The sequence below is a fragment of the Sus scrofa genome, chromosome 9 (assembly GCF_000003025.6).
Source record: "Sus scrofa isolate TJ Tabasco breed Duroc chromosome 9, Sscrofa11.1, whole genome shotgun sequence".
Lineage (NCBI taxonomy): Eukaryota > Metazoa > Chordata > Mammalia > Artiodactyla > Suidae > Sus > Sus scrofa.
In genome coordinates this window covers 121,100,841-121,115,122 of record NC_010451.4, presented here as the reverse complement: position 1 = coordinate 121,115,122, position 14,282 = coordinate 121,100,841, and the positions used below count along the sequence as shown (strand labels likewise).

General features: G+C 40.4%; 1 protein-coding gene across 2 annotated transcripts in view; it reads right to left on the bottom strand.

Annotated features, from left to right (window-relative positions):
* Positions 2,730–14,282, bottom strand: part of SOAT1 (sterol O-acyltransferase 1) — a 67,183-nt gene continuing 55,630 nt past the window's right edge. For both annotated transcript variants that reach the window (XM_021063736.1, XM_003357556.5), the window contains exons 10-16: positions 13,952–13,997; positions 12,421–12,550; positions 10,355–10,452; positions 9,255–9,353; positions 7,426–7,561; positions 6,250–6,395; positions 2,730–4,421 (exon numbers count right to left, since the gene is read on the bottom strand). In XM_021063736.1, coding sequence (XP_020919395.1) covers positions 4,365–4,421; positions 6,250–6,395; positions 7,426–7,561; positions 9,255–9,353; positions 10,355–10,452; positions 12,421–12,550; positions 13,952–13,997 — 712 coding nt within the window. In that variant the 3' untranslated portion in view covers positions 2,730–4,364. The remainder of the gene's footprint in view (positions 4,422–6,249; positions 6,396–7,425; positions 7,562–9,254; positions 9,354–10,354; positions 10,453–12,420; positions 12,551–13,951; positions 13,998–14,282) is intronic.

The window sequence follows — 14,282 nt, the reverse complement described above, 5'->3', positions numbered from 1 at the left end:
CTGCTGTAGGATACAGCTCTGATTTGACCCCTAGCCTGGGAACTTCCATATGCCCTGGGTGTGACCCTAAAAAGAAAAAAAAAAAAAAAAAAAAAAAAAAAGCCACTGAGTGTAATCACCAAAGGTGTCCTGAACTGGGAATAAACAAACACTGGGTGTGTTCATGTACCAGTCTATCACCAACTCATTTTCTAAGTGTGGGCAGGGGTTATACACACATCTGTGGGCACTTAAATATAGCATGCAAAGCTCCCTGAAGGCGTCTGAGTGGGAAGTGGGCCAGCATTTGTATTTAATAGAGCTAAAAAGCGAAGGTATGAATCACAAATGTTTAAAAGGAGACACTGAGACAAAAACCTAGACACTATTCAGCCAAACACTTCCCAGGTGTAAAGTAGCTTCTAGTATTCCTTTCATAAAACAATGGTATCTCTAAAACTGAAATGATTGTCTTAGTTTTAGGTCATTATGCAATTTCTCCAGCACTGCCTCCCTTCAGATTCCAAGCAGACATGTCCAGAGGAAGAAAAGTGCTTTTTGTCCAGTTCACCGGTGCATCTTCAGTGCATAGTACATGGTATTGACATCGAGGCAAAAAATTCATAATTCCCAGCATATAATAAGCTGGACTGCTATAGAGAGCAAATTCAGTGACCATCTGAGCGTGCCACCCCATGTGCAACTTCTTATATTTACAAACTGGAGTTTCGGTTTTATAAACCAGACTCATGAACGTAGTAGCTAACTTGGGTCCAAGCACAAGCTGAACCTAAAAGGACAACAGGACCCTAAACTTTAGTAAATCTATCAAGAAAAATCACATTGTGGCTTCAGCCCTAGAGGCAAATAGCCACATGGTCCAAGAAATAGGGGCACATCTAATTTCTGAAGGGTCTTCCCCCTTCTAACTCTTCTGACACTGCAGAGGTAGGTGAGTAGAACACAAACTAGCAAGTACTTCTTGGCTGTTACTACTCTACATATTCTAGTAAAGAATATTGTGACATCAAGTCCTACTCATAAAAGTTTCCTATAATGAGATTCTTTGGAGGCAAGGGAGGAAACCTATCTTATTTCAAAATGTTTCTCTAAGTCTTGTCTGAAAAGGCACACTTCCCAGTCAACAGATTTTCACTTTTCATTAGAAACCCATATCCATTTCCAGAGTTCCCGTCGTGGCTCAGTGGAAATGAATCTGACTAGTATCCATGAGGACAAAGGTTTGATCCCTGGCCTCACTCAGTGGATTAAGGATCCAGCATTGTCGTGAGCTATGGTGTAGGCTCAGATCTGGCGTTGCTATGGCTGTGGTGTAGGCCAGAGGCTACAGCTCCTATGTGACCTCTAGCCTGGGAACCTCCATAGGCTGTGGGTGCTGTCCTAAAAAGACCAAACAAACAAAAAAACACCAAGAGACTAGGTTTTTTCCAAATATTTTTTATTTACCACATTCTTCACAGAGGCAATATTTTGCCCTTCTGTGTGCATGTTTGCTTTTTAAAGTTTAAAAAACTGTGAAGTTAATGCTAATACAGTATGACCTAAACAAACTGATGATAGCAGCAATCTGATGAAGATACAGGAGGTGGGAAGGATAAGAATGTAGGGAAAGGGCAAACAAGAATGAATTAGGAAAAAAGGTCGTTAATTAGAAAGTAAAATTTATAATAATTTCAGACTCCTGTGACTTCTCTGTAGCGTTCAGAACACTATGAATTCAATGGACCTGCTGGAAAGGTACTGCCACAGGAAGGAAGCTGTTGCTCTGGCCCAAATGGCAGAGCCTTGGCTAAGGCTTGAGTTCTCCTCCCACTGGGCAAGTGTCAGGTTTGCACATGGGAATTCAAATTGCATCCCTAAGCAACTGGGTGCAGTAAACTGCCCCAGGTTTCAAAGTTATTTAAAACCAAGTATACCTATCACTTCACTAAAACAAACAAAAGAACACCACAAAGCATGGTCAAGTATCTGCTAGCTTAAAGGCTAAACTCCACTGGGAAGGGTATGTTGACAACAAAAATGTGAATGTCATAATGTAGATATGAGGAAAGCATTTTAAAAAAAAAGCAGTATAGAAACAAGTTACAGATGTTTTAAAAAGCCTTCATATTTTATAGGGGAAAAAGGAAATGTTATTAAGGATTTAGTAAATTATATAGATTGGACAGCCTCCCTACTAGCATAAGACGATCAATTTTATCTATTGATTTCCAAACTGGGCATTAAATTTAGGGTGGGAGGAGTTCCCATCGTGGCTCAGTGGTTAATGAATCCGACTAGGAACCATGAGGTTTGATCCCTGGCTTCGCTCAATGGGTTAAGGATCTGGCTTTGCCGTGAGCTGTGGTGTAGGTTGCAGATGCGGCTACAGCTCCGATTAGACCCCTAGCCTGGGAACCTCCATATGCCATGGGAATGGCTCTAGAAGAGGCAAAAAAAAAAAAAAAAAGAATTCCATTCTCTCACCTCAATAGATTGGCTTATTCATAACCAGATCTTAGACCAATCTGTTCTTCTCTGCTCGCTCATTGTATTTAAAGCCTTTTTTGCTTTGTTTTATTTTTGGCCACAACTGCAGCATGTGGAAGTTCCCAGGGATCAAACCTGCACCACAGTATCAACCTGAGCCCCTGCAGTGACAACACCAGATCCTTAACCCACCAGACCACAAGGGAATTTTTCAGTTCTCTCATTGTATTAATAACGTACTTATAAATTCAAATCATTGATTGATTTTAATTTTTAATAAAAGTGCTAGAAACAATGAGCTGTATTAAAGCAGTCTTATTTGGAGGTTATTCCATGACAATTATAATAACCACTATACAGATAATCAGTGCTTGGGAACAGTAAGGTATACTTGAGGTATGCTTTTGTCTGCCGAGGTTTTTGGACATACCTAACTAAACTCAACTGGGCCAAAGGTATGGTGACTAGCTGGGTTCCTGCGGTACGAATTAACTTGTGATTATTAAGAAACTCTACTTACCTTCTTGTGAGATTCAAACTGACTTTGAAAACAATTTGAAAGAGAGTTCCCAAAACTTTATGGATAGCAGCAGGGCTGCTAGAATACCAAGATAGCTTCTCAAGTAGGCGCCTCCCGATAACAGTAATATGTTGGGTAATTCATAAGTCTCACTTCTTTGGATGGAAAGTTGACCTTCTTGGCCTCCAGCAGCCTTTCCACAGCTCAATCTTTACAAGCATAATCACACATCATCCAAACAACCAAAGTAATTCCCACACACCGTACTGTGTGTTATAGGCATCTTATAACATGGGAACACTACACAATAAAGTATGTTTTCTTGGAAATGGTTATATTTGGTTGCACCTAAGGTAAGCTCCATTAAAAGTCTAACAACGGAGCAAATGCAGAAGCCAGCTTCTGGATCTTTTATATTCCCTTTAATAATAATGGTGGTGGGGATTACTACTTATATGCCTGCAAAATAATTCAAGTCAGGATTTATTAGACACTGAAGTAACTGTACCAAAGGTTACTTCTAAAAAACGTCAAAGAAGTTATTACCCTAAAGTTGAAACAAAAAGTTATCTTCCACCTAAGTTCCATGAAAAAATAACTTAGACAATTGACTGCACAAGTTCTTTTTAAAAAATTACTTTGGAAGTTATAAGAGGAAACATTTTTCTTCATTCTGTGCCACTTCTTTCTTCTTCCCTTTCTACTTAGGTTCCCCGTAATATATAATATTACTGACGCAAACTCAAATTCAAGGTGAAAGGGATAATATTGCTTCGCAAAGATCATGACATTTACTGTACAGCAAAAGAAGGTAAAAACTGAATAGAGCTAAACTTAAAAAAAAATACAAATTAGGATGTGTAACAAGATTATCTTTGGAAAAATAGGTATTTTCTCTCTTTCTACTAGAAACAGCAAAACATTCCACATTATTTTCTTTCCCAGCTGAATGGTTCATTAGCATACATTTCAACAGTGTAATGAAAAAATTTCTAAGCCAGAGGTATTTAAATGATTTCTTCATCAGTGTTTTGGCTAAAGGCAGTGGCCAAGAAAACATGATATTTCTGTCTCTAATTAGATGGAGTCATGAAACAAAACAGAATCACCGAGGCTTAAGCTGATGTGATCCAGCAAAAATCTGTCATTACATCAGCTATGAGACAGCTGTAAAAAATTAAGAACTGTACAAGCGTCCAGTCAACTTCTAATAGCTCAGTTGCAGATGGCCTAGGAGTGGAGTGAGCCATTTGGAAGGTGTGGCGTGGTCCAAAAAATACAGATAACTTCAGTAATAGCTGGAAACAGATGCTGGCCTCAAATCAGGCAGGATACCCAATCTTCAGCGTCAAGGATGGAACCAAAGTCCAAGCTTCTAAAACACGTAGCGGCAAGTCCAGGTACGTGGCCGGATATAATCCAGAAATGTAGGCTTCAAGGGGAAAAAACATAGTGGAAGAGCGGTTTGTGTGTGTGCACTGTATGCACGAGCTATGAGGCGGACAGAGGCTGTTAGTGTTGCACACTGCACAGCTCCCAAATCCCCACCCGCATTTCAGGAACATTTAAGCTACAAGCAGCTGACTGAGTCAAATGATGGTCACCATTTTTATCTATGGTTATGGATTTACTAACTCTACTAACTGCACAGACTCCTGACCAAATTCCAAATCGGCACTACCTTTTTTCTGGTCTCGCATTTTATTTATTTATCTTAAAAGCAGGGCTTAGCCCTATTTTTAGCAGCTCAAAATCCATATGGTGGTAGGTTCGGGATGCTAATATATACATCTTACTACAATACAAGGTTTAAAATTACTGAATTACCTAAATGAGGAACAGAAGAAATACAACCAAAGTTCAGAAATAGAAAAGACACTGGAACAAGAATTTGAAAAAGCTTTATGGATGATCTTGTATCCAAATAGGATTTTGATAAAATAAAACCTGACAGGAGTTCCCATCATGGCTCAGGGATTAACGAATCCGACTAGGAACCATGAGGTTTCGGGTTCGATCCCTAGCCTTGCTCAGTGAGTTCAGGATTCAGCGTTGCCATGAGCTGTGGTGTAGATCACAGACGAGGCTCGGATCCCACATTGCTGTGCTCTGGCGTAGGCTGGAGGCTACAGCTCCAATTCGACCCCTGGCCTGGGAATCTCCACTAGCCGCACATGCAGCCCTAGAAAAAGACAAAAAATAAATAAAATAAATAAAAATAAAACCTGACAGGTAATATTTGAGTGCAGAGAGTGGAGTGACCAGAGTCAGAGTTCAGAACAGTTAGTTCAAGAGCACCAAGGGAGTCACAGGAAATAAGGAAGGGGCGTTAGGGCAGGCACCAAAAAATCAGGGTAGACAGTGGGAGAAGCTGTGGGAAAGAAATTGATTCATCTGATTAGAAAGTATCTTATAGGTACCTGCAAGAAATACCCAGGTAGATATATCAAGAAGGCCCACTCCTGGAGTTCCCGTCATGGCTCAGTGGTTAACCAATCTGATTAGCATCCATGAGGATGCAGGTTTAATCTCTGGCCTTGCTCAGCAGGTTAAGCATCTGGCGTTGCTGTGACCTTTCATGTACGTTGCAGATGTGGCTTGGATCTTGCATTGCCGTGGCTGTGATGTAGGCAGCAGCTATAACTCCGATGTGACCCTAGCCTGGGAACCTCCACATGCTTTGGGTGTGACCCTAAAAAGCAAAAAAACAAAAAAACAAACAACAACAACAAAAAAATAAGAAGGGCCGTCCCCACACACTGTAATATTTAGGAGTTATCCATAAGCAGCTGAAGGCTATAGCTTGAAGAATGAGACTCTTACGAAACTACAAAAGAGCCAACAACAACAGAAGAATCAAGGTAAATGGGTTCTTAGGCACGTGAGTCTAGCTGGACGTTTTTATAAAAAGGAAGAAGAAAAAACAGATTATTTGGGGCTGGGAGTGAATACATAGGCCACTGAGACAACCCTGGAGGAGACCTCCATTTTCAGTACACAGGAGCTCAAGAAAAACCAGTAAAAGAAAAAAAGACGTGAACCAAGAACGAGGAGAGCTCAATGGGAAGAAAATCAAAGAAACGCTCAAGGACAGCGCAGCAATATTAGATCCTAAGTCAATGCTTTTACTCCACATTTCTCTCCCCTTCATATTAATTCATCATAATGCCCCCTACGCCTCCTGTTAACACTGCCCCCCAACCCTCCCAACCAGGGGACAAATTGGTTACTTTTCTACTCCAGCCTGGCTGATGACTCACATTTTTCAGGGGGCAGTGCTGCCGTGCATACCACTCTTGAGAATAAAAGCACAGGAGGACGGCAACGCCAGCAAAAAGGGAAGTCCACATCAGAATGTTCCAAATCGGCCTTTTCCGACTATCATTGACGATGAAATTGAAAGCCACTAAAGTAAGGAAGATAACAAAAAAATTACCGTCATCAAAACACAACCTACCAGGAGGTGAAGGTTCTCAGATATCTGCTATAAATAATTGCTTAATTATCACAACAGCGTCAACTGTGTATATACAGGTTTGATTCTGGCTACTGGTTCTATAAACAAAAAATAGTAATAAAGCTTCAGCATTGAAATGTATTAATCAGTGATTATTTGGAAATCAGACAGTATTCAGAACAGGTGAAAACATATTTCATGGAATCATTCATATTCTAATTGTCCCTCTCCACTCCATGAAAAAAAAGGTTAGGTTTTTTGTTTTTTTCAGGAGGTGAACAGTGACAGAGTCTAAGAATGACAAAGTTTTATTTTTTTTGTCTTTTTGCCATTTCTTGAGCCGCTCCTGCTGCATGTGGAGGTTCCCCGGGCTAGGGGTTGAATTGGAGCTACAGACACTGGCCTACGCCAGAGCCACAGCAACTCAGGATCTGAACCGAGTCTGCAACCTACGCCACAGCTCACGGCAACGCCGGATCCTTAACCCACTGACCGAGGCCAGGGATCAAACCCGAAACCTCATGGTTCCTAGTTGGATTCGTTAACCACTGAGCCACAACGGGAACTCCAATTATTTGTAGTTTTTATCAGCTATCACATCACTGATACCAATAGTCTTCAAGGGGTTATTCATTCCCTGCATCAAAGTGTAAGCACCTGGCCACAAAACTGTGCATAATCACTCAAAATTGATGGCCTTACCATCTAATAAACAAACACTGCCTCAAAATGGTATTGCTGTTTATCATCTAGTTTTCTACATCAATCTTCTGTTTTATTTTCTAAATTTCTCTCTTTTTTGGGGGGGGGGTTGTCTATGGCATGCATTAGCTTGATGCGGGATTTCAGTTCCCAGGCCAGGGACTGAACCTGGGCTGCAGTGGTAAAAGTGCCAAGTCCTAACTAGATCACCAGGGACCCCCACTAAATTTCACTTTTAGTGTCATATTCCATATTCATGAGATGTCAAGATACTTACTTCCAAAGAACATGAACAGCACAAAGAGCACTGGATAGAAAAAATTCAAGCAAACAGCCAAGGCATATTCGTGCACTACAGCAGACACAGCAAAGACAGCAAACATGGCAGCTGGTTTGAACTTCTTTGTGAAAAACTAGGATAAAAGGAAAATATTAAAAAGCAATTTTAAAAATGTAATTAAACATGAGCTACAAAAGTCTTACAATTAATACACACTAAAGGCACCTATTTAATTCTACTCATATTTGATTTTCTACGTCTACTCCTTAAATTAATCCTAACCTACTAAAATAATTACCAAAAAAAAAATCCTTAAAAATCATTATTTTACTAAAATAAGGCATTTCGAAACCATTAATGTTGGAAGATTGGGCATATTTTCAAAAACATTAATAACTTCTATGTGTAACTCACTATGGTTGATTAAAAAAAAAAGAAAAGAAAATGGTGGGGTTTTTTTTGTCTTTTGTCTTTTGTGGCATTTGGAGATTCCCAGGCTAAGGATCTAACCGGAGCTGTGCTACTAGCCTACGCCAGAGCCACAGCAACGCCAGATCTGAGCCACGTCTGTGACCTACACCATAGCTCACGCCAACATGGGATCTTTAACCCACTGAGTGAGGCCAGGGATCGAACCCGCAACCTAATGGTTCCTAGTCAGATTTGTTTCCACTGAGCCACAATGGGAACTTCAAAACACAGTTTTCATTTATAAATGGACACATCAAATCTTAACCTTTAGAGCAACACTGAATGGTAGACCGGGCAGGTATCATTTTTACAGGTAACAAAACTAAGATGTGAAACCACAGTTATAAATGAAACAACGTTCGAGTACCAGTGCTATTTGCACCATAACCGGCTGTCACTGAGCCAGAGTGCCCTTACCTAAGAATTGAAACCTACAATCCAGACATGCTGCCTTAAACAACCACGAGCCTCGAGATCACATTTTCCGTCAGTCTGAATACATTCTGCTCTAAAGAATGTCTTGAAGACATCTGTCAATCTATACTGAACAGTTGTAAATTCAAACATAGGTAGTTTCTCCACTTCTAACAGAGGAACAAAAATAAAAAACAAAAGAAAAAAGCAAATAACAAAACAAAACAAAAAGAACAAAAAAAAGCAAATAAAATTTAAAAAAGCAAATAAAAAACAAAAATATAAAACAAAAAAAAAGCAAATAACAAAACAAAACAAAAAGTAAATAACAAAAGAAAAAAGCAAATAAAACAAAAGGAAGATTATTTGTTGACAATGAGGTTCAAAAAAACTTTTTTTTCATTACTGGTGGATCTGTTCAACTTCTTCAAATGCCTCCGTGCATTACTTTCTAATTATGTAAAATAAAAGTCAGGGTAAAACACATGGCATTAGTCCTAGTAACTGTATCCTGGTCTCTAAGCAGTACTATTCAAAGCAGAAGGTTTCTCTGACATAAATGACTCACAAGAGGATTTTTTTGTTTTCTTTCCTCTGTTAGGGCCGCACCTGCGGCACGTGGAGGTTCCCAGGTCAGGGGTCAATTCGGAGCTATAGCCAGTCTATGCCACAGCCACCAAAACACGCGATCCAAGCTGCCTCTGCGACTTACACCACAGCTCACGTCAATGCCAGACCCTTAACCCACTGATAGAGGCCAGGGATCGAACCTGCAACTTCATGGTTCCTAGTTGGATTCGTTTCTGCTGCGCGATGACAGCAACACCTCACGAGAGAACTGAGAACAACTAAATTTAACTTCTTCCAGCTGCACGATACTAATACTTTCCAGAAAAGAATCTCCGTTTCTTGAACACCACCAGCTAAATCTTGCTGCTTACCCAGAGAAAGTCCTTGTAAGCATAGTAATACAGCCAGTCATGGACCACAACATTCCAGGTCCTGTAATAGTTAGCATACGATGTGGAGTTCCACCAATCCTGAGTTAAAAAGCAAAGGTATAAAACCATATATAAACAGAACCAAAGCAAAACCCCCAAAGAATATATGTACATATTTGCAGTATTTGTTATGATAAATTGTTATACACTGACATCAGAAAAATCTTAAAATGCGTTTTGGTTACTAGTGTTCAATGTGACATTAATTCTAATTCTATGTATGATCAAGTTCCCTGGTGTTTTTTTTGTTTTTTTCAATGGCTACACCCACAGCGTATGGAAGTTCCTGGCCCAGGGACTGAAACCAAGGCAGAACTGCTGCCCATGCTGCCGCTGCAACAATGCAAGATCCTTTAAGCCACTGTGACAGGCTGGAGGTCAAACCCACACCTCCACAGCAATCTGAGCCAATGCAGTTGGACTCTTTTTTTTTCTTTTTTCTTTTTTTAGGGCCACACTTGCATTATATGGAATTTCCCGGGCTAGGGGTCAAATCCGAGCTGCAGCTGCTGGCCTACACCACAGCCACAGCAACCCGGATCTGAGCCGCATCTGCACCTATGCCACAGCTTTCAGCAACGCTGGCTCCTCAACCCACTAGGCAAGGCCAGAGATCCTGAAGGCACTATGTCAGGTTCTTAACCTGCTGAGCCACAAGGGAACTCCTGTTCAACAAGCTTAAACAGAATAAATCTGCTGAGATCATTACTACAGCATCAGATGGGCAATTTCAAATTAATTAAAAGTTAGCAACATCTCAGAATGCCCTCACGACACAGGTTTTCTTGCTGTAATCACCAAAACAGGATCCAGAAGGAATCAAATGTGTTACTAATAAGGGAGCAAATATCAGAGGTAGAAGAAAAGACAAGATGGTGCCAATTATATCAGTAATACAATTTCAGACTTAATTCTGGTAAAACCTGTGGGGATAAAAATGATTTCACAATGCTTACATTAAAAAGCTAGTAACCAACAATGCTCAAATACTTAACAATAAGGTCACAAATAAAAGAAAGATGAGTCCGAGCACACATTACCTTATAAAACATCCTGTCACCAAAGCGTAACATCTCAGCAAAGGCATTGAGCCAGCAGTGCAAAAAGGCAAAAAAACTAAGAAACAGTATCAGCGCAGCTAAAAATAAGACGAATAAATATTAAGAGTCTTTCCAAACAGCTCACATGCCAATCAGTTCATTATCTGTCACCATTTGCTTAGCTGGAATTAGTCTACAAAATAAGTTATTATTCCAGCTTACTCATTCCAGAAATAGTGAAATTGTAACATTAATTATTTCAATCTTATAAAGAAATAACTTCCAATAGGTTTTACAGATGGCAAATGACCCAACCTACTTTTAACAGAAATGCCTAGATATGTGGCTTAACTTGGTATGAAAAGCCCTTAAAAATCTGCCCTTCATCCATTCCTCTAAACCAGGGGTTTAAAACTGGGGCGATTTTGCCCCATGGGAGACTTGAAAATTCTGGAGACATTTTTGATTTTCGTAATTCAAAATAGCCTTGTGCTATGGTTATCTTGTTATTAGAGGCCAGGAAGTGGCTAATACCATACGATGCACAAGACAGCCTCCCAAAACAAAGAATCATCCAGCCCAGAATGTCAACAGCGACAAGGTGAACTAATTGCCGCCTCTCCTCGCAGGGTTGTGGACACCATCCATGGCTGGACTTCTGCCATTCGAAATAAAATACTCCAAGCCTTTGAACCCATCCCACTGCCTGAAAACAACTTTCCACCGTCTCTCTGCCAGGCAATCACCTCTCTGTTTTTCTTTTCTTTTCCTTTTCTTTTTTTTTTTTTTTTTTTTTTTTTTTGTCTTTTTGCCATTTCTAGGGCCTCTTCTGCAGCATATAGAGGTTCCCAGGCTAGGGGTCTAATCGGAGCTGTAGCCGCCAGCCTACACCTCAGGCATAGCAACACAGAATCTGAGCTGTGTCTGCAACCTATACCACAGCTCACGGCAACGCCGGATCCTTAAGCCGCTGAGCAAGGCCAGGGATCGAACCCACAACCTCATGGTTCCTAGTCGGATTCGTTAACCACAGAGCCACGATGGGAACTCCGTCCTCTGTTTTTCAAGACACAATGTTACATGTCATCTCCAGCAGGAGACAAAGTTCATCAGCACTTTAGTAGATATCATACTATATTGTAAAACATCCATTCACATGCCCATCTCTTTTATTTACTTATTTATTCCAAAAAATGTGTAAGATAATAAAGGACACGGTGACTGGCTCACTGGCGCTAAGACACAATCCTGGATCGTCAGAAACTTGCAGCACAGTTAGAAAGACACATGTATGTAACATACATTCTATCAGAGGAAGAGAAAAAAGAACTTATCGGAGTAAATCCTGAGAGGCCATGAGGGAGGATGCCTAGAAGTCTGGGAGAGAGGGTAAGGAAGAGAGACCATAGCAGGACAGCAAACAATACCACCATTTAACGGGTAGAGAAAAGAGAAAGCCTAAGTAAAGGAAACTGTACATGTAATTAAACTGCAAGCTTCTAGAGAATAAAGAATATGTCTGTCTGGTTCACTGCTATGACCCCGGCACCTGGCACAGGTAATCAGCTATCTCTAGAAAAAAAGAACAGAATGAATGAAGTTAGGAGACTGGGGTATGGCCAGAAAGGCAGAAAAGGAAGAGAGTGGCAAGAGAGATTTCAAAATGTGGTCAACAGCATCGAAGGCGTCGTGGAGATCAGAGTTTGATCAAACAGAGCTACACCAACTACTGGAAGAGATTAGTGAGTTTAATAAGGGCCATTTCAAGAGCCTGGTCCGATCAGGAGCAAGACAATGATGACGGAAGAGTGAATGGGACGATAAAGCATAAATGTGGACTATCTACTGTCAGAGAAAGCAAAACTTGAGTGGAAGGCAGAAGATGAATGGGAAAATTGGCTGGAGACCAGAAGTACGTGAGATAGATGAAAAGAGGCCAAAGATGGGTAGAGATGCGTCGTAGAGTTTATAGCTAAAAGCAGGTAAATCAAAGGTGCTCACATGCAACAGCTTTCTGTCTTCCTTGCAATTCTACAAATGGCCAACTAAACCAGTACCCATGTTACCTGGCAAGATGGAGTTAAATATACACAAGACCAGAACACGAGCGCTGAAGGGCTCCTGTCTGATATTCCGAAACAAGGGCGTGCAGAGTCTTTCAAAGACGTAGTACACGTAAAAAAAGCAACCAAAAACCTGGAACATAACAAAGATAATTAGATAATTAATGTCAAGCCAGGGGAAGATGAAAAGTGATTTTTACCTTCCAAAGAAGATTCACATGTGACCCATAAACAAAAGTTGACATAGATACTCCACTGAACACTAGTAAGCAACTACAATCCTTCAAAGATGGTACTCAAGCCCAATTTCTACCATACCTATTCCCAATCCTTTACCAAAGGGTATTTTTAACAGATCAGACTCTGGAATCTGCTTTTCCTGCTACATGAAACACATAATAAAAGAACCAACTTCATAAATGGGTATTTGATTAACAAGGGATTTTTTTTTTTTTCCCCTGCCCATATCTGAGGTATGAGGAAGCTCCCAGGCCAGGGACTGAATCCGTGCCACATCGACAACCCACGCCGCTATAGTAACACAGGATTTTAAAATGGGATTTTCTTAGAGTACCCTGGTGGCATAGCGGTTAAGGATTCAGCATCATCACTGCTGTGGCTTGGGTTCGATCCCTGGCCTGGGAACTTCTGAATGTCTAGAGCACGGCCAAAAAAAACAAGGGGAACCTCTTCAAATATATAATTCTAATAAGGGGCTGGAGAAGTGTTAGATCACATCCACACAGATATATACCCAAAAACAAAAGAAAAAAAGTAGAAAGGGGGATTTTATTTCTTTATTTATTTTGCTTTTTAGGGCCACACCCACAGCATATGGAGGTTCCCAGGCTAGGGGTCAAATCGGAGCCAGAGCTGCCAGCCTAAACCACAGCCACAGCAACAGCAGATCTGAGCTGTGTCTGCTCACAGCAATGCCAGATCCTTAACCCTCTGAGCAAGACCAGGGATCGAACCTGAAACCTCATGGTTCCTAGCTGGATTCGTTTCCACTGCGCCACAATGGGAACTCCAGACAGGGGCAAATTAATGTAGATGCATACATTATTTTAATTAAAATAAATGATTTTATTGTACAAAATTACTTTTGATGTGTTGGTAAAGCAAATACATTTACTGTACAGGGAATAGTTTTATCTTTTTAGAGCACACAGAAGTTCCCAGGCTAGGGGTTGAATTGGAGCTGGAGCTAGAGCCTATACCACAGCCACAGCAATGCCAGATCTAAGCCACATCTGCAACCTATGCTGTAGCTTGTGGCAGCAACAGGTCCCTAACCCAATGAGCGAGGCCAGGGGTTGAACCCACATCCTCAGGGACACTACATCAGGTTCTTAACCCACTGAGCCACAATGGGAACTCTTGTACTGGGAATAGTTTAAAGACTTCAGTAACAGTTCTAGAGCTCCCTGCAGACATGAATTTGCCAATACCTTAAAGAGATTAAATTATTATTATATTCAAACACCCATTCCCCACCAACAAGCAACCATTAGGCAGTTAAAAACAAATTTACCTGTGCAAACTGCATAATCACATAACCCCATCTTACAGTGGGAGTTCTGAAAAGGAAGAAACAAAATTAACTTTTCTAAATAAAGACATGAACTTAAAGAAAAATCTTCATAGAGCACTATACTCAATATATTTTAATAACCTATAAGGGAAAAGAATCTGAAAAAATATATATATATAACTGAATCACTCTGCTGTACACTTGAAAACAAACAGAACATTGTAAATCAACTACACTTCAATTAAAAAATAATTTTTTTTAAAAAAGGGGAGAAATCATCACAATATTTTCCCATACATAACAACTTTTTTTTTTTTTTTTGTGGTCTTTT